The sequence below is a fragment of the Saimiri boliviensis genome, chromosome 1 (genome assembly GCF_048565385.1).
Source record: "Saimiri boliviensis isolate mSaiBol1 chromosome 1, mSaiBol1.pri, whole genome shotgun sequence".
NCBI lineage: Eukaryota > Metazoa > Chordata > Mammalia > Primates > Cebidae > Saimiri > Saimiri boliviensis.
In genome coordinates, this window is record NC_133449.1 from 162,693,510 (window position 1) to 162,712,281 (window position 18,772).

Consider the following 18,772-nt stretch of genomic DNA (forward strand, 5'->3'; position numbering starts at 1 on the left):
GGCATTGTGCAGACTTGAAAGGATGTGATCCCTGAAATCTCCTGATTTGTTAACCATACATATATATACTGTGTATATATGTAAACACAGACACACACACACACACACACACACACACACACACACACACACGCGTACACACACACACACATCCTGTGTGCTTGTCTACAAAAAAAAAAAAAAAATACCTCTAGGAGGGCCGGGCACACTGGCTCATGCCTGTAATTCCAGCACTTTGGGAGGCTGAGGTGGGTGGATTACCTGAGGTCAGAAATTTGTGACCAACCTGACCAACATGATGAAACCCTGTCTCTACTAAATACAAAAATTAGCTGAGTATGGTGGTGCATGTTTGTAATCCCAGGTACTTGGGAGGCTGAGGCAGGAAAATCACTTGAACCTGGGAGGCAGAGGTTGCAGTAAGCCGAGATTGCGCCATTGAACTCCAACTTGCGCAACAAGAGCAAAACTCCATCTCAAAAAACAAACAAACAAAAATCCTCTATGAACAGAATTTGTTATTTTGTGCGAAGAAGTGATAGTGTGACTCCAAGACCACGCCAAAACCTCGCATAGACTTAGATTCTCACTTTTAGTCTTTTTATTAAGCCTGGGCCTTTCTTCTTTTTTTTATTTTTTAAAGAAAGAATTTTTTTTAGATGAATACTGTTTTTAAAGCACAAAACAGTATTCCAGGAAATTATTCAACAAATTAAGAAACTAAAACATAGTTTAGACTTGAATAGATATCATTAATGTTGGTTATCTGAACATAGGGGCAATTAAACATAACACATTTTCAGTTCAAAGGTGGCTTTCCTTTGGCATTTACCTTCTACAAATTAGTGAAATATTACAAAATAATTTTTTTTTTAGACGGAGTTTCACACTTGTTGCCCAGGCTAGAGTGCGATGGCACAACCTCGGCTCACCACAACCTCCACCTCCTGTGTTCAAGCAATTCTCCTGCCTCAGCCTCCCAAGTATCTGGGATTACAGGCATGTGCCACCAAACCTGGCTAATTTAAATTACAAAACAATCTTATATTATGTTTGACAAAGAATTTGAAAGCCCAATTGTGTAAGGGAAAAATAATTGTGTAGGTCAATCCAAAGTTATACAGAAATTATTTTAGAATTGTTTCTATGAATATTTCTTATCCTTGACAAGTAATAAAAATTAACCATAATGTCTTGGCTGGTAAGCATGAGAAGGAAGAAAAAGATGCTTATCCTACTTCCCCTCTAGTGTGGCAAAGTGAAGACATCCTATCTCATATTTTGCATGCTGTGAGACAGAGCTGATGTGTACATCACATCGATGTACAGGTGATGTATATGCCGTATACAGAGTAGGCAGGTATTCAAAAATTGAGAACTGGTGTTTTCGGGAAGGTTGAGGGGCCCTATAAAGAAACTTTGTTGACATTGGTCCTGGTCTATGAATTACAATCTGCAAACCACTGATCTAATTGTTCCACCAGAACCAGCAATCTTCCCAAATACTCCACCACTGATTCAGTAGAAGATTCTAGAAAGTAGAATCTCCTTTGTAATCTAAGTGAACTTCTACCAACTTGTGAAAGTTTACTAGGCCACAAATATCAGGGGTAGAAAACTTGACTACATTAATTAATATCATATAATTTCTCACTACTTCCCTTCCTTTTCCTAATAGTTTCAAAGATGTCCAGAAATACAAGTGTTACGGTATTGCTTTATCATAAAATAAAAAGATTCCCATTATGTCTTCTATCTTATTTCCATTAATCTTAATCTCTTTGGGATAAAGGGGAAATTTTAAGCACAGGCTTCTAAGAATAAAGGGATGGCAAAAATGACAATGAACCTAAATATTGAACTTCAAATGTATGTATTTGGGAAAGTAAGATTCATCCTATGTTAAAAAGGCCCTGGGTTTGTATTTTTAAATTCAAGATTTTAAATATTTACTGTATGTAATGCCCACCCACACAGCTAATATGAAGGGAAGCCCAAATCCGCTGTACTCATAAAGATTTTCTGATCCCTTAAAATCGAAAGATGACTCAGACATGAACCCTGTCTACAAGGGAAGGTGAATTTGTACATAGCTAACTGAAATCCATGCTTTCTCAAGTTATACAAGAGGTCCTATAAGAAAGCCTAGAGGAAGGCCAGGTGCAGTGGCTCACCCCTGTAATCCCAGCACTTTGGGAGGTCGAGGTGGGTGGATCACCTGAGGTCAGGAGTTCAAGACCAGCCTGACCAAAATGGTGAAACCCCATCTCTACTAAAAATACAAAACATTAGCCAGACATCGTGGCGGGCACCTGTAATCCCAGCTACTTGGGAGGCTGAGGCAGGAGAATTGCTTGAGCCTAGGAGGCGGAGGTTACAGTGAGCCATGATCGTGCCATTGGACTCCAGCCTGGGCTACAAGAGCGAGACTCCATCTCAAAAAAAAAAAAAAAAAAAAAAAAAAAGAAAGAAAGAAAGAAAGAAAGAAAAGAAAGAAAGTCTAGAGGAAAATAAAAGGAGAGGTGTCAATTCTGAATGGGTTGACTAGGGAAGGCTCTACAGATAGCAGAGCTTGTTTAAGCTCTATGTTTAAGAGCTTAGCTTTAAGGTGTTTAAAGAAGTATCGAATTTTCTCACATAGAAAAGGAGATGAGGTAAGTCATCTTCAGGCAGAGATGAATAGATACAGAGTTCCTGGAGCAGTCAGTTCATTGGGTAGGCCACATTTTCTAGATTCTAGTGTTTGCGTGATCATGTGTGAGTGTGTTTGTACAGCGATGACAGTGATAATACTTTAAACTGGAAAGCTAGGTGGTAATCTGATTATTAAAGTTTTTGAATTCAGTGTTAAAGAGCTGGCTTTCTTCTGTAGTAATTGAAATTCAACAAAGTTTTGTATATGACGAGAGCTTTTTTAAAAAAAATTCTGTAACAAATATAACTCAAGAAATGAAAAGTATCCATCCCGCTTATGTATACCATTAAATTTGGTTCCAGTAGACTGTCTCTGACCCACCACAAGGGCAAAATGAGTATTCTCAGATTCACTATTCACAGAATTCCTAGATTTTAATTTCAAGGAACAGAGATGTCTTCTGGCATTTTTCTCTATGACTCAAAAACTCAACTGAAGGATAACTAGAAGGAAAGCCAAAGACTTATTTTATTCACATCTACTTGGGAATTTTTTTCATGGTCTGAAAGACTTATTCAATGAATAAATCGAACACTATTCATGCTTGCTTTGCAAAGTTGTAGGTGCCTTTTGCAATGCTTACCTAACTTCAGGATTTACTTTATCAGATAGAAAAACAGGAGGCAGAAAATCACCGGTTACAACAGGAACTACAGGACGCCAGAGACCAGAATGAGCTGCTGGAGTTTCGAAACCTAGAGCTAGAAGTAAGGAAATGATGATGATGATGATAATAAAAATAATCATAATGATTAGCATGCACTGAGCATATTGAGGAATTAGAGGCTGAGTTAAGCATTTCAGATTCATACTCTCATTGGACCTCACAATCACCCTCAAAATGACATAGCAGAGGCAACTGAGATTAAGTGATTTGCTTAAGTCCTGTAACTAGTAAGTGGTGAAGCCTTGATGCAACTCCAAACTGTCTGCTTAGATACTGTGCATTTCTACACTACTATCTTTATAAACAAGACTAATAAATAATTTAAAATAAGTTAAATCATAGATTTCAAGCATCCTCAATATTTCATTGTTTTTAAATACTCATGTCCATCTTTCATTGAATTTTGACTCGTTAATACACATTACTTAAGAATTATTTTTCAAAATGTGCTATATATTAAAATATTCTGTAGGTAAATGTGAATTTATAAGTAAATGTTTTAGTCTCTAATGCATTTCTGGAAAAAAAAAAGGCTAAGAATCAAGGTAACTCGTCTTAGAAATATTAATCTGACCAAATTTCAGGTCAGATTAATAAAGACCAAACTTCAGGTCATATTAGAAAATGTCTTTGTTAATCTGACTGAATTTCAAAGGTGTTGCTTTTTATTTTGAAAGTAAAACATAGAAACATGAGATTTTTAGTGTATCCTGCAAAATCTGACCTAGGATCTGGTTCAGTGTATGTTGATATATAAAGGTATAAGAAAAACTCCCATTTGACTTCTGTTATTTTGCCAGTTATTTCTTCTAGAGGTTATTTCAAATTAGGTCTGGATAAAGTTAGGGGATAGTAGGCTTCAGTGAGGAAAAGTCATTATTTTGTCGCCCACGTATCTTACTTTAAAGCTTGAATAGATTGAATATGCAAAAGGCTGTTAGGGGCCATAAAACTTCATGGCAAGACCGCAGTAGGATATTTGAAACCTCTAAATATTCATACATAAACTGGAGCTCCACTTCCTGTGTTTCCCTGATCAAAAAATTTGCAAGAATGGATGACATCGTCTGTAAATTCTTCTCAGTCTCTTAGTTGACTCGTCAGTTTTTTCCATTACATTTAATCATGAACATCTTGAGTTTCAATTTTTTTTCTTTTTGCCAAATTACATTAACAAACTGTTGAAATAGCATAAAGAGACCACTGGTTAGTGTTTAATCAGTTTTTTTTTTTTAATTTCCACATATTCTTCACTGAATTTCAGGAGAGAGAGAGACGATCCCCTCCATTTAATCTCCAAATTCACCCGTTCTCCGATGGTGTGAGTGCTCTACAGATCTACTGTATGAAAGAAGGTGTTAAGGTAGGCAGATATTGAATTTTTTATGTTTTTAGAAATTAGAAAAACTGAGAATTGGAAAAGGGGAGGTTGCTCATGACTGTTTTGTCTTTTAGTCACTGGATGTTATCATTTTGATACAAACTATGTAGTAATTGAAAATAGTCACATCTACTAGAAAATTAATAGAATTTTTTTAATGTGGTGACAGATGTATAAATGATAACAGTAAAAAACACAGGCATCCATGATTATTTAGAACAGCATCATACAAATAAAAATGTGGAATCAAAATTAGCCTTAATTACCTGGGAGAAATGTGAAATCAGTTTAATGCTTCAAGAAATACATTTCAAGTGTGCCAGATTAAAAAGTTTGATTCCCTTTGTGGAGCCATTCTAGGTGTGCTATGGAATTCAGAATCATTGAATTGCCAAGTTACAAGAGGCTCTGAAGTCATCTAGTCCACCATCTCTTTTGATGCATTTAATTTAGGGAGGATTCCTCTTTTGGAAGGGCTTAGGGTTTATAACAGGTTGCATATTAAATAGAATATAATTCTCTTTTTAGTGCTACTGGATACATTTTAAACATCAGAGTTGAATTGAGGTGGCTCTGTCCCTGGGGAAATGTATTGTCCTTAAGCGTAGTAAAATCACATTGTGAATATTGTTCCTTGGGTAAAGCTGAGATGCTGCCTGCTATTTCTGGTCTCTCCTTACCTTCTGCATGGCCCTCCCTGCTCCCATTCTGAGCTGCCAAATAGACTTGCTTCCATTGCTTACTCTCTGCTCATGAGATTGAGCTAGTACTTTCCTGGCGGTAGGGCTCTACTGTACTGCTGTTCGAACATGATGAAGAGGACAATGTGGTACTAATAAGGTAAAAAGTGGGAAAGAACTTGGGGAGTAAAATTGTGCTTCCTTGTCTTCCATCTTAAACCATTGTCCTGGTGTTTAAATTTCTGGCCTTCCTGGGCAGCATGGTAATTTGTAAACCAAAGCAATTTTTTTTTTTAATTTCACTGTAATTAAATGAAAACAATTTACTTTGCCTTTTCCTTTGGTGCTTTTTTTCTCAGATAAATCACAAACAGCTTAATCAAATGAACTCTTCCTTATTTATTTATTTATTTATTTATTGAGACGGAGTTTCGCTCTTGTTGCCCAGGCTGGAGTGCAATGGCGCGATCTCGGCTCACCGCAACCTCCGCCTCCTGGGTTCAGGCAATTCTCTTGCCTCAGCCTCCTGAGTAGCTGGGATTACAGGCACGCACCACCATGCCCAGCTAATTTTTTGTATTTTTAGTAGAGACGGGGTTTCACCATGTTGACCAGGATGGTCTCGATCTCTTGACCTCGTGATCCACCCGCCTCGGCCTCCCAAAGTGCTGGGATTATAGGCGTGAGCCACCGCATCCGGCCCCCAGTGAACTCTTTCAAATGGAGTTCAGCTGCTTCAGACTGACTCAGGAACAGGGTAAAAATAAAACAGGTGAAATCAATGCAAGCTAGCTTAAAAAAGCGGGGGGACTGCACTATAGTTTTCTACATGGCAGTCAAAATTCAATCAGGTCAGAATTTTGCTGATTAGAATGATATTGGTTGATTCTTTATATTTATTACCTATTACTATTTTATACCTGAAAGTTATCATAATTGAAAAAAAAAAAGAGGTTTGGCAGTCATGAGAAGAATGTTAATGAGAATATTCCAAGTCCTTACTACATGCTAGACTCTTTCATACATAGTCTCTTTATCCTGAAGATCAGTTCAGCCTATGAAGTAGCTATTCATTATCTCCATTTTGCAACTAGCAAAATTAAGAATGATCTGTTAGGTACCTGGCCCAAGTTCACACAGCATGTAAGAGGCAAAACTGAAACTTAAAAGTAGGTGTGCCAGATTGAAAACATGCCAAGGAAGCTCAGGCCCTAAAATGTGTTCCTCTAACTTTGTGTTCAAGCAGTGATGGGATAGTAGGCCACATTTGTCTTTGACATCAGTTTCTGCTTGATTTTGCAGGATGTGAACATCCCTGATCTCATAAAGCAGCTTGATATCTTGGGTGATAATGGGGTAAGTAAAGAATTGATTAAGCATAGGATAGATATGAATTTCCCAAACAGAGGCAAGAAATACTTAACAATGCATCATGTGTAAAGTCAGAGCAAGTGAGATGCCACGCTCACTTAAGGATGTTGCTCCTTGGGAAGAATCTACAATTGTTTGTTTATCAAACAACTTGGCTAAAGGGTCGTAAGGATCTCTGGAAAGTATTAGCAGAAATGAGACCTGGTAAAGTGCTTTTCACAGGCAGGTTTCAGGTTTGAATGCCGACCACATCTCTAGTGACTAAAGCTAATTACTGTCTGACTCTGGCTCAAAGGCATCCAGTGTGAAATTAATCAGTCATGCATTTGCAAATGCTGCCAAATACCAGGGTTGTGGGAGGCTCCATAAAAATGGACCAGAAAGCTATAATCCATTTTCTTTCTAAAAACACCTTCCAGACAGAGTCAAGGCACATTAAGACAGTGGGAGGACCATTTATTATGATACTAGGTGAATGGTGCTTGTAGGTTGAAGGAGTCGCTGTTTTTCCCTTGAAAAAATATCAAAGGAGAGAACAGAATTAGTAAAATTACATCAAAACTACTACAAAGAGACTGTTCTTTACTCCATTTTGGTTTCTGTTTTTCTCATAACATGACTATTAATAAAGTATGCCTCCAGTGACATGGAATCAAGTCGGTGTTAAGGAGATATTTTTTAAAATCACATTTAATATACTTCTTTCGGGTTTTGATTATCTCTTTGTTAAGAATTATTACTTAACTGAATAGGAATTTATTAAGGTTCTATACAGGCTTATACCCTATGTTCTGAGGCAGGCAGTCAGACAGTATCTTCTTTAGGGTAAAATAGTATCAGTATCTTCAGCTTATGACCTTTCTTATTTTTTACAGAATTTAAGAAATGAAGAACAAGTGGCTATCATTCAGGCCAGCACTGTGCTGTCCCTGGCAGAGAAGGTAATGAGTTGTACAAACATTTCAAATCATCTCAGTCTGGCTTAATACTGAAAGAGCATGACAGGGTGTGAAGGGCATTCCCTCTGCACATGACTTTGTGTGCGAATACGTAATACACATTTTATTTTTAAGGGTAGTACAACCCAGATAAAATGAGAACACCCAAAAGAAAACTCTGTACACTGATTTGGGGTGGGTGAATAATTTTTGCTTTGAAATTCCTTAAAAATATGTATAATTCTTTAAAAACAGAAAACGTTCTGGATTACATTATTTGCACAATCCTTACAAAGCTGGGAAGCCAACAAGGGAGAGTTTCGTGGGGCGGTGGTAAACTGGCGCATTGCCTTTGTCATAGACTTTTCCTCGAGTGTGTACATACCAATTGCTTCCAACTGATCCCGTGGCTTAGTAGTGGCTCATTGCTGTCTCATTCAGAAAGCTTGACAGACTGTCAGGAGAAAATCAACACCGAGTGTGCTCTGGCTCCATCTTGTGTCTAAACCTGGTAAATGGCCAGATAAATTGGTCTATTCAGAGTACTTTGCAAATCAAGGCACAAAGCCTGGTGGGGTGGCATGTGCCTTTATTTCTAGCTACTTAGGAGGCTGAGGGAGGAGGCTCACTTGAGTCTAGGAGTTTGGGACTGTAATGTGCTGTGATCACGCCCGTGAGTAGCCACTGTACTTCAGCCTGAGCAACATAGTGAGACTCTATCTCCTTTGAAAAAAAAAAAAGTACCAGTAAATTGTTGAGAGTCATGTGCACATGGTTTGGATAACATGAGAGCACGCAGTCAGCTTTATCCAATCTGAAATGAGGGACTTCTACAGGTCACATGACGGTTTAGTTACTCAAACAAAAGAATGACATAAAGAAAAAATAGGGAGAACAAAGAAGTATAGCTATGAAATAAAAAGACACTTAAGAATAATTGAAATGGTTCTCTTTTGGATCCTAATTTAAGCAAACCAGGTGTTTTTTAAAAAGAACATTTTGTTGACAACTGGAGAAATTTAATGTGGACTGGGTATCAGATGACAAAAGTCATTAATGTTGATTTTGTAAAGTATACAAATAACCTTGTGGGTTTTTTTTTTTTTAAACAGAAAGGCCTTATCTGTTAGAGATATATATTGAAGTATTTACATGTGAAGTAACATGAAAGCTGGGATTTCTTCTTTTAAAAAAAACTTACTTCCTTTACAATTTAATTACAGAACTGATCACTTTCTCTAATCTTTCCCCAACAAATTAATAATGCTGCATGATCTCTAACAGAAGGTCCAAATTTAGAATTTGGCACAAAGATCCTCTGGGATTTGAGCCTTATCTATCTATTTCTCTAGTGTCTCCCCTCCCTTTTCTCTCTCTCCATTCTCTCTCTGTCTCTCCATTCTCCACTCTTGGTCCTTTACACTGCTCTTTCTACCTGGAAGGATATTCCCATCTTGCCTTTCTACCTCTGCCTGGCTAAATCTTTTCTTTTTTTTCTTTCTGGTTTTTTTTTTTTTTTTTTTTTTTTTTTTGAGACCGAGTTTCGCTCTTGTTACCCAGGCTGGAGTACAATGGCGTGGTCTCAACTCACCACAACCTCCACCTCCTGGGTTCAGGCAATTCTCCTGCCTCAGCCTCCTGAGTAGCTGGGATTACAGGCATGCGCCACCATGCCCAGCTAATTTTTTGTATTTTTAGTAGAGACGGGGTTTCACCATGTTAACCAGGTCTCGATCTCTTGACCTCGTGATCCACCCGCCTTGGCCTCCCAAAGTGCTGGGATTACAGGCGTGAGCCACTGCGCCTGGCCCTAAATCTTAATCATCAGACCTTTCCACACGTAAGGAAGCCTGACTATTCACCCAAGCCCCCTTAGGTGTTCCCACTGTATGTTCCCACAGTGGCCTGTGCTTCTGCTCCCGTGGCTTTTAACAATTGCATTGCACTGTCCACTGCATTTGTCATATCTCCCCATCTAACTACCACTAGACTCTAAGGCCCATGAGGGCAAATAGTTGTGTCTCCCCACTCCCCCACCCCCTGTTTTTTGCCCTAGCTATTCACACCAGTCCAGCACATATACTACGTGATGAATACATGTTAACCAAAGGAGTAAAGTGAATTCGTGAATGCTCACAGACAACTGAATGACAACAACGATGAAAGAAACAGTCCGTGCCCCCGGTGCTGCTATTATCTGGCCATGACAGCCAGAGAGCCTCATGCAGTTGGAATCATGAAGGGCCACAGTTCTTTACTGAAAGAAAAAATCTCCTTGGTTTAGGACTACCTACAAAACATAGGCTGATTCTATGGAAGATGAGCACTGAGGAGGTGAAAGAAAAGAGATATAGCCTTGTGTGTCTCACATTTACGGAGACTGATGGGAGAAATGTCTTCTGCCCCCTGCCCTGTGTGGGTGCAGTACAACGGTACTAATCAGAACCAACATTTGTGCTGTGCTCCTTTTGAGATAGGCACTGTCTAACTGCTGAAGACCAGGTACTATTGTGACCTTTATTTCACACAAGGAATCCGAAGCACAAAAAAGGTAGGAAACTGCCTAAGGTCACAGAGCTTGAAGTTGATGGAGTCAGGATTCATACCCATGTAGTCTGGTTCTAAAGTCCATGATGTTAACTCTTGCACCAAACTCCTTCCTGCAGGAAATAGGCTTTATAGACCCCATGGGAGCTGGGCTATCAGAGCTGTGGCAAATTAGCCCATGCCTCTGCTTACCTTTTTTGCAAGACAGGTATAAGTTTCAGTTGAACAAATACAGGGTGATGACGCTGTACTTAGCTTTGCGGTAGAAAGCTAGAAACCAGATGAACGAGATGCAAGTCTGCCCTGGAGTGCTCACGGTCTGTTCAACTGCCTTTTGTGCAGACTTTTGCAATGCACAGATTAGCGTTACCTCCAGTCTGTGGGATTTACAGATAATTAGTTTCTACTTCCAAGTAATTCCAAACATCAACAATGAATTTTTGAGATGATCAATATGAACAGCACTCTATTATATGCAAGTATGATCTTTAGTCAGAGTTTGAGCCTAGACAAAATTCCAACAAGCAAACCCAAATGTCATTTTGCATTAAAAATAATGGCAGTGACCTTGAGTAAGAATATATTTGGGGCTAGATACTGCACCAAATGCCGTTAAATACATTATCCCACCACCGTTCCTTACAACCATTCTACAGGTACCACCGTTTTTTAATTTGTATAAATTTAAGGAGTACAAGTGTACTTTTATTGCAAAGATACATTGTGTAGTGGTGAAGTCTTGGCTCTTAGTGTATCCACCACCCAAATAATGTACATTGAAGTACGATTGTTTTTATTTTCTACATGAGGAAACCAAGGCTTGGGATATTCAGTGACTTGTCCTGGATTACACAAGTAGGAAGGAACAGCAACCAACAAACAAATCTGTATGTAATGCTCATGATTTAATGACTTTAGTTCACAGTACAAAAACATAATTTTTTTTTTTTTTTTTTTTTTTGAGACGGAGTTTCGCTCTTGTTACCCAGGCTGGAGTGCAATGGCGCGATCTCGGCTCACCGCAACCTCCGCCTCCTGGGTTCAGGCAATTCTCCTGCCTCAGCCTCCTGAGTAGCTGGGATTACAGGCACGCACCACCATGCCCAGCTAACTTTTTGTATTTTTAGTAGAGACGGGGTTTCACCATGTTGACCAGGATGGTCTCGATCTCTTGACCTCATGATCCACCCGCCTCGGCCTCCCAAAGTGCTGGGATTACAGGCGTGAGCCACCGCGCCCGGCTAATTTTTAAAAATACGTTTTTTGACAACAAATGGGCAGCAAGCAAGATGAAGGATTTTGGATGGATACAATTGCAATATGAGTCTATTTACACAATACCCATGACTGGCTGCAATTTATTTCAAGGGGAAGCTATGTGTCTGCACAAAGAACTGAGGGATTAGCACCTCTCCAGTCTCAGCATGCTTTTTTTTCTTTCACCATGTTCCCCACAGCCAAAGAGTGGTTGAACATGGCATCCCCTTGTAAGTATCAAGGCTGCAATGCATGGAGAAATGCTCACTGCGCTGCATAATTTATCACAGGTAAACTAAAAAAAAAAAAAAAATGTCTGGGGCCGGGTGCAGTGCCTCACACCTGTAATCCTGGCACTTTGGGCGGTCAAAGCAGGTGGATTGCCTGAGCTCAGGAGTTTGAGACCAGCCTGGGGGACACAATGAAACCTCGTCTCTACTAAAAATACAAAGAAAGTAGCGAGGCATGGTGGTGTGCACCTATAATCCCAGCTACTCAGGAGGCTGAGACAGGAGAATCACTTGAACCTGGGAGGCCGAGGTTGCAGTGAGCGGAGATCGTGCCATTGCACTCCAGTTTGGGCAACAGAGCAAGACTCTATCTCAAAAAAAGAAAGAAAAAGAAAAAAGAAATACATGGTAGTGAGATATCACTAGTACATGCAATACACGATGGATAGTGACTCATGTTATTTATTTCCTTAATATTTACATTATTATTAATCTTTTTTGACACACAAGAAACTTGAGACTTAGAGAAATCAGGTAACCTTTCTATGCCACCCACCCATGAAAAGCTAGAACTGAAATTATGGCCAAGGTAGTCTGCCTTTAGAACCTACTTACTTACTTATTATGCCCAATTGCTTCCCTAAAATATAAGCTGGCATTTAACTTGATAGAGATTCATTATAATAATTTTTTCTGTTTAAAAATGTTTATGGTAAGGTCACTTCATATTATTCGAAGTCTGCATTCAGGGTGTTTATCAATGCTAACATAAATATATATTCTGGATACTGGGAAAGATAAGTTTTTATGTGATTTATAATACCTCCACTTAACAAAAATAATTCCTCCCCACTCTGCTGTAATCAGGTTTTTGTTTTGTTTTGTTTTGTTTTGTTTTTTGAGACAAAGTCTCACTTTGTCACCAGACTAGAGTGCAGTGGCACAATCTCAGCTCACTGCAACCTCCACCTCCTGGGTTCAAGCAATTCTCCTGCCTCAGCCTCCTGAGTAGCTGAGACTACAAGCGTGTGCTACCATTCCCAGCTAATTTTTGTATTTTTTAGTAGATACAGTGCTTCACCATGTTGGCCAGGATGGCCTCAGTCTCTTGACCTTGTGATCCACTCACCTTGGCCTCCCAAAATGCTAGGATTACAGGCATGAGCCACTACACCCAGCCTGTAATCATTTTTATGTACTGAAAAATTCCCATTGTCCCAATTCTCCAGTGTACCTGGCCTTCTTTCTCTAATCCTGCTTCCTGCAACAACAGAGCTAACGGACATGATGTCCCTTCTACTTGGAACTGCTTCATTTTTTCCCAGTCCTTTCCCCATTCTTTGGACCCTGGTGCAATTAACACTTACGAGAAAGACTCCCATGGTATTCTCCAGTAGGGGCAGAAGTCTTGTTGCTCTTGTTCACCATTGCAGCCCTAGGACTTGGTACAGCACCTGATACTTGCCAGTCATCCATAAATGCATTTGTTGAATGGGTGAATGGATGAATACAAGGAAGACCGTAGTCTGCTTCTGAACTATGAAATAAAAATGTGTTGTTTTTGATTCAGTTCTCAGTCTGCTGCCTGAGATACAAGGGGAAGGGACTGAGCACCTCAGGGGGGCACACAGATATACACCGTGTCAATCAGTCATGCCAAACACTTTTGTCTTGTTAACTCCTTAGTGGATCCAGCAGATTGAAGGAGCGGAGGCTGCCCTACACCAGAAAATGATGGAACTGGAAAGTGACATGGTAAGTACAAAGATGACGTATTGTAGTCGGGCGCGGTGGCTCACGCCTGTAATCCCAGCACTTTGGGAGGCCGAGGCGGGTGGATCACGAGGTCAAGAGATCGAGACCATCCTGGTCAACATGGTGAAACCCCATCTCTACTAAAAATACAAAAAATTAGCTGGGCATGGTGGCGCGTGCCTGTAATCCCAGCTACTCAGGAGGCTGAGGCAGGAGAATTGTCTGAACCCAGGAGGCGGAGGTTGCGGTGAGCCATTGCACTCCAGCCTGGGTAACAAGAGCGAAACTCCGTCTCAAAAAAAAAAAAAAAAGATGAGGTATTGTAAAAATTAAGAAAAGTTTACAAGGCAAAATGAAAATTAACATTGCCTCTACCAGTTTTATCTGACACTGATGAAAGTTTGTCATCTTTCCATTATTTTATGTACAGATCATGGAAAAGAATTACCAGGAGTACCAAGCAATTTCAAGCTATATTCTCCCCCAAAAGTGTTAGCTTTTCAAAAAAATATCCAAAACTAATGCTGAAGAAAATTGAATTTTCGTATGTTTTCTTTCTTAGGCTAAGTAATTTTTCCACTGTATTTAATTAACAAATAAAAACCACAGAAATAGAGGGTGTAACTCTGATTTTAAAAATCCCTAAGCCACCTTACATCCATTAGAATAGCTAAAAAAAAAAAAAAAAAAAAAAAAAAAAAAAAAAAAACTAGAAAAAAGCCCAGCAGTTTGGGACGTTAAGGCAGGAAGAGTGCTTGAACGCAAGAGTTTGAGCCCAGCCTGGGCAACATAGTGAGAACCCATCTCTGCAAAACCCAAAAAATAATTAGCAGGCATAATGGTAAGTATGTGTGGTCCCAGCTACTCGGTGAGGCGTGGGTGGCGGGTGCAGTGAGGCAATAGGATCATTTGAGCCCAGGACAGGGAGGCTGCAGTGAGCTATTTTCGTATCACTGCATTCCAGCCTGGACAACAGAGGAAGACTCTGTGTTCCCAAAATCAAAAAGATAAAACAAGTATTGGCAAAGAGAAAGGGAAATTCAACCCCTTCTTCACTATTGATGGGAATGCAAAACTTGCATATCTACTATGAAAAATAGTATGGTGATTGCTCAAAAAAAATCAAAATAGAATTACTATATGGTTCAGCAATCACACTTCTGGGTGTGTATCCAAAAGAATTGAAACCAGAGTCTGGAAGAGATACTTATACACCATGTTCATAGCAACAGTATTCACAATAGCCAAAAGGTAGAAGTAACACAAATGTCCATCAATAGGTGAACAGATCAACAAAAGGTACAGTATACATATCATGGAATATTATTTAGCCTTCAAAAAGATGGAAGTTTTGATACAGGTTACAATATGGATGTACTTTCAGGATACTATGTTAAGTAAAATAAGCTAGTCACAGAATGATAAATACTATATGAATTCACTCATGTGAGGTTCTAGATTAATCAAACTTAGAAACAGACAGTAGACTGTGGTTGCCAGGAGGTGAGAAGAGGAAACATAGCGCTGTTGTTTAATTCGTATAGTTTCAGTTTTGCAACATGATAAATGCTGTACATTGGTTGCATAACAATGTGAATACACTTTGTACTTCTGAATTGTACACTTAAAACCGGGTTAAAAATGAGTAAGGTTGTAAATGTTACGTGCATTTTACCACAATTCAGCAAGTTTCCTTTCACTCACCAAGTCTAAAAATTGGTTAGTGTTAACTTACCGCAATGCATAGAAATTTATAACAAGATTCAGCTGGGCACAGTGGCTCACACCTGTAATCCCAGCATTCTGGGAGGCTGAGGCGGGCAGATCACTTGAGGAGTTTCAGACCAGCCTGACCAACATGGAGAAACCCCATCTCTACTAAAAATACAGAATTACAGGGCGTGGTAATGCATGCCAGTAATCGCTAGTCAGGAGGCTGAGGCAGGAGAATCACTTGAACTCAGGAGATGGAAGTTGCAGCGAGCTGAGATCACACTATTGCACTCCAGCCTGGGCAAAAAGAGCATATCTCCATCTCAAAAAAGAAGAAATAAATGTATAACAAGATATCATTAATGTTATCATTAACTAGAAAACACGAGTGAATTACTATTGGGTCAAGGAATCCTAAAAAAAAAAAAAAAAAAAAAAACAGCTTGCATTTGTGTAGCATATTATAGTTTATAAATCATTTGCTTATATTTTATACAGTGCTTACATTTTACTGAGAGATTAGGCTCTAATGTCAAAGCATATAAAAAGAACAGTTTGTTATTTTATTTGATTTTTATATTTGGCCAAAAAAGATTTCCAAATGAGCACTTTGTTTCCAAAATTACCCTTAAAAGCTCTTTAAATGCACAAATATTAATTGAACAATTAGCCTGTATCAGGCACTGTTCTAGTGCTGGAATTCAGCAATCACCAGCAACGTCAACACCAAGATTACTGCATACAGATACATGTTCTCTCAAAAGTCAACACTATTGAGATTTTCTTCAGAGTTGGAAGAGGTCTTTGTTCCTTCAGTTAAGCACCCAAAGAGACAATTGATGCAGCCGGGCGCGGTGGCTCACACCTGTAATCCAAGCACTTTGGAGGCCAAGGCGGGCAGATCACCTGAGGTTGGGAGTTCAAGACCAGCCTGACCAACATGGTGAAACCCCGTCTTTAAAATAAAAAAGTAAATTAAATTTAAGTTTTTTATAAATAAAAAAAAAGAGACAATTGACTTGTGCTTGAGACTATGTGGTACACAAAGATACAGTTTTAAGTGCTAATGGCAAGATGCTCATAATATGAGAAACACATAGAAACTGAGAACAAGAGAGGGAGCATCGGATTTACGTTTCCCAGCCCACACTGGCTTTGTAGCTAAAGCAGACACCCACTCATTAAGTGGCAGTGTGGGTGGAATCACTCCTACTCTTTAAATTGCTATTTTTGTCCTTGTGTTTGCTGATTGTACACACATGAATTTGAGTAAGTTAAACTTGTTTACTATGCAACCTGGCTGTGTTACATTTTATCACATTCTTAAAAAAATTTATTATAATATATTTACACAGACATTATTAAACACTAGTCAAAATCTATACTTAATCACATACTCTCAGTTTGAAAACCTTTTAGCGCATTCTACATGGATTTTTCATTGTATCTTTTATGCTGTTTTCCATTGATTTTCACATTTCTTGTGTGAAACTGCAATAATCAAATTATTTGCCTAACAGATAAAATTTATGACTCTACAAATACTAGTGATTTGTCTTATGGTAGAATTAGAGAAAACATTAATCAGTACACTTTGTATGTCATTTTCTAATTAACTAAGCTGGCTCTATCAATATGATCCTTTGTTACAGGAACAATTCTGCAAAATAAAAGGCTATCTGGAGGAAGAACTAGACTACAGAAAACAAGCTCTTGACCAAGCATATATGGTAGGTACAACGAGCGATAGAGACACACAGAGTATTTACAGTTATGTACTGTGGAACAAAGTATCCTATTTAATTTTCTATGCTAGGTAATTGAATAGATCACAACATACAGTTCATTTATTTATGGTTTTGAGTTCTAATATTAGAAGAAAGACATTCGTAGCTCTTATGATATTCTTATAATATCTAATAAATAGTTAATTATACTTCATTTTTTAACAATTAAGAGGACAGGCGTGGTGCCTAATGCCTATAATCTCAGGATTTTTGGGAAGCTAAGGTGAGCAGATCCCTTGAACCCAGGAGTTCAAGACCAGCATGAGCAACGTGGTGAAACCCTGTACCTCCAAAAACAAACAAAAAATACAAAAATAAGCCAGGCATGGTGGAATGCACCTTGTAGTCGCAGCCACTCAGGAGGCTGAGGAAGGAGGATCCATTGAGCCTGGGAGATCAAGTCTGCACTGAGCTGTGATGGTGCCACTGTACTCCAGCCTGGGTAACAGAGCAAGACCCTGTCTCAAACAAAACAAATAAAAAACAATTAAATGTAAGTTGTTAGATAATATTTAAGGGAAGAACAGATGGGATGGCAGTGTAAATTAAGGAGAAATTTTATTAAATGAAATACAGTCATTTAGGAGTCTGATCTAGTGGTGGAATAATAATGTATTTAATGTTTGTTATGAGTATTTTTAATTCATTTATCTCTTACAACAACCCTGTGAGGTATAGGCAAGATGATTATTCATATCTTACAAATGAGGACGGTAAGATTTAGAGAATATAAGAACTTTGCCCAAGTTGATAAATGGGCAGTGTGTAGATCTGACTCCAGATCCTGTGACCTTAACTACTATAATCCAGCCACAGCGACTGAGGCTTCCATGGAAAATCGGCTGTGCCTTTTTGTCTCCCACAGATTATGATGAGTAAGGAGCACATGTGATCCATTCCTCTCTACCAAATTCCTATTACACAATTCTTCATACTGAACTACAACTCACATTTATTCTCTCCTTATGCTCCACCCTCCCTTAATTCATGGTTATGAATCAAAAGAAAAAGAGCAAACTAGAGGAATATTTCAAAGAATTCCTAGCAGAGGTTTTCATAATGCTTTCCTGGAAACAGCCTGAGTCAACTTTGCGGATAGAGTGAAGCACTTAATCCCTGCTTGTAACAAAGATGAACTTGTCTTTGCATTCCAAAATGAATAAGAGATTCTGAGCATTGTTTGATGGCGAAAGAAGAGAATGAGCATTCGTTGCTAACTAGAGACAGAGAAGAAAGTGATTTTTGCTTCACTTCCACCTTTCACCCTTGCCTCTTCTACCTGTACAAAATTAAGTTGTAGGTTTATGTGGCTCCCAAGACTATTAAGTACTTATTCAGAAAACCATATTTATCCTTAAAAAGATGACAACTGCTTAGCCCAGGACAAGAGCTAGGAAACTATCTCTCACCAAAGCATGTCAGGTCACTTCTGTCAAACTTAGAAAGGATAAGATTGTAGATTATAGCAACTTTTATCTAAAGCTTATCAAAAAAGAAAGAAGAAAGAAACAGATATAAGAGGTAGCAAATTCTTCATCTACAAAAAAGAAAGACTCAGAGAAATATTATAATGAGAGCAGCCATAAATCTCAGAGAATTTAAAAACAGACCAATTCCAAAACTGCAGGTCATTTTTGGATTTTATTTCTCAATTTTATTTCAAGAAAAAATATGGAGACCATAAAGCCATCTTTAAGTACCAGACGTTTGTCATGTATTAATAGAACAGGAGCAGTATTTTGTGCATAAAA

At 38.7% G+C, this 18,772-nt stretch overlaps 1 protein-coding gene across 4 annotated transcripts in view; it reads left to right on the forward strand.

Moving 5' to 3' along the window:
- Positions 1-18,772, forward strand: part of JAKMIP2 (janus kinase and microtubule interacting protein 2) — a 196,419-nt gene that overhangs the window by 142,334 nt on the left and 35,313 nt on the right. For all 4 annotated transcript variants that reach the window (XM_010344514.3, XM_074379647.1, XM_010344515.3 and 1 more), the window contains 6 exons: positions 3,304-3,402; positions 4,627-4,725; positions 6,726-6,779; positions 7,670-7,735; positions 13,453-13,521; positions 16,887-16,964. In XM_010344514.3, coding sequence (XP_010342816.1) covers positions 3,304-3,402; positions 4,627-4,725; positions 6,726-6,779; positions 7,670-7,735; positions 13,453-13,521; positions 16,887-16,964 — 465 coding nt within the window. The remainder of the gene's footprint in view (positions 1-3,303; positions 3,403-4,626; positions 4,726-6,725; positions 6,780-7,669; positions 7,736-13,452; positions 13,522-16,886; positions 16,965-18,772) is intronic.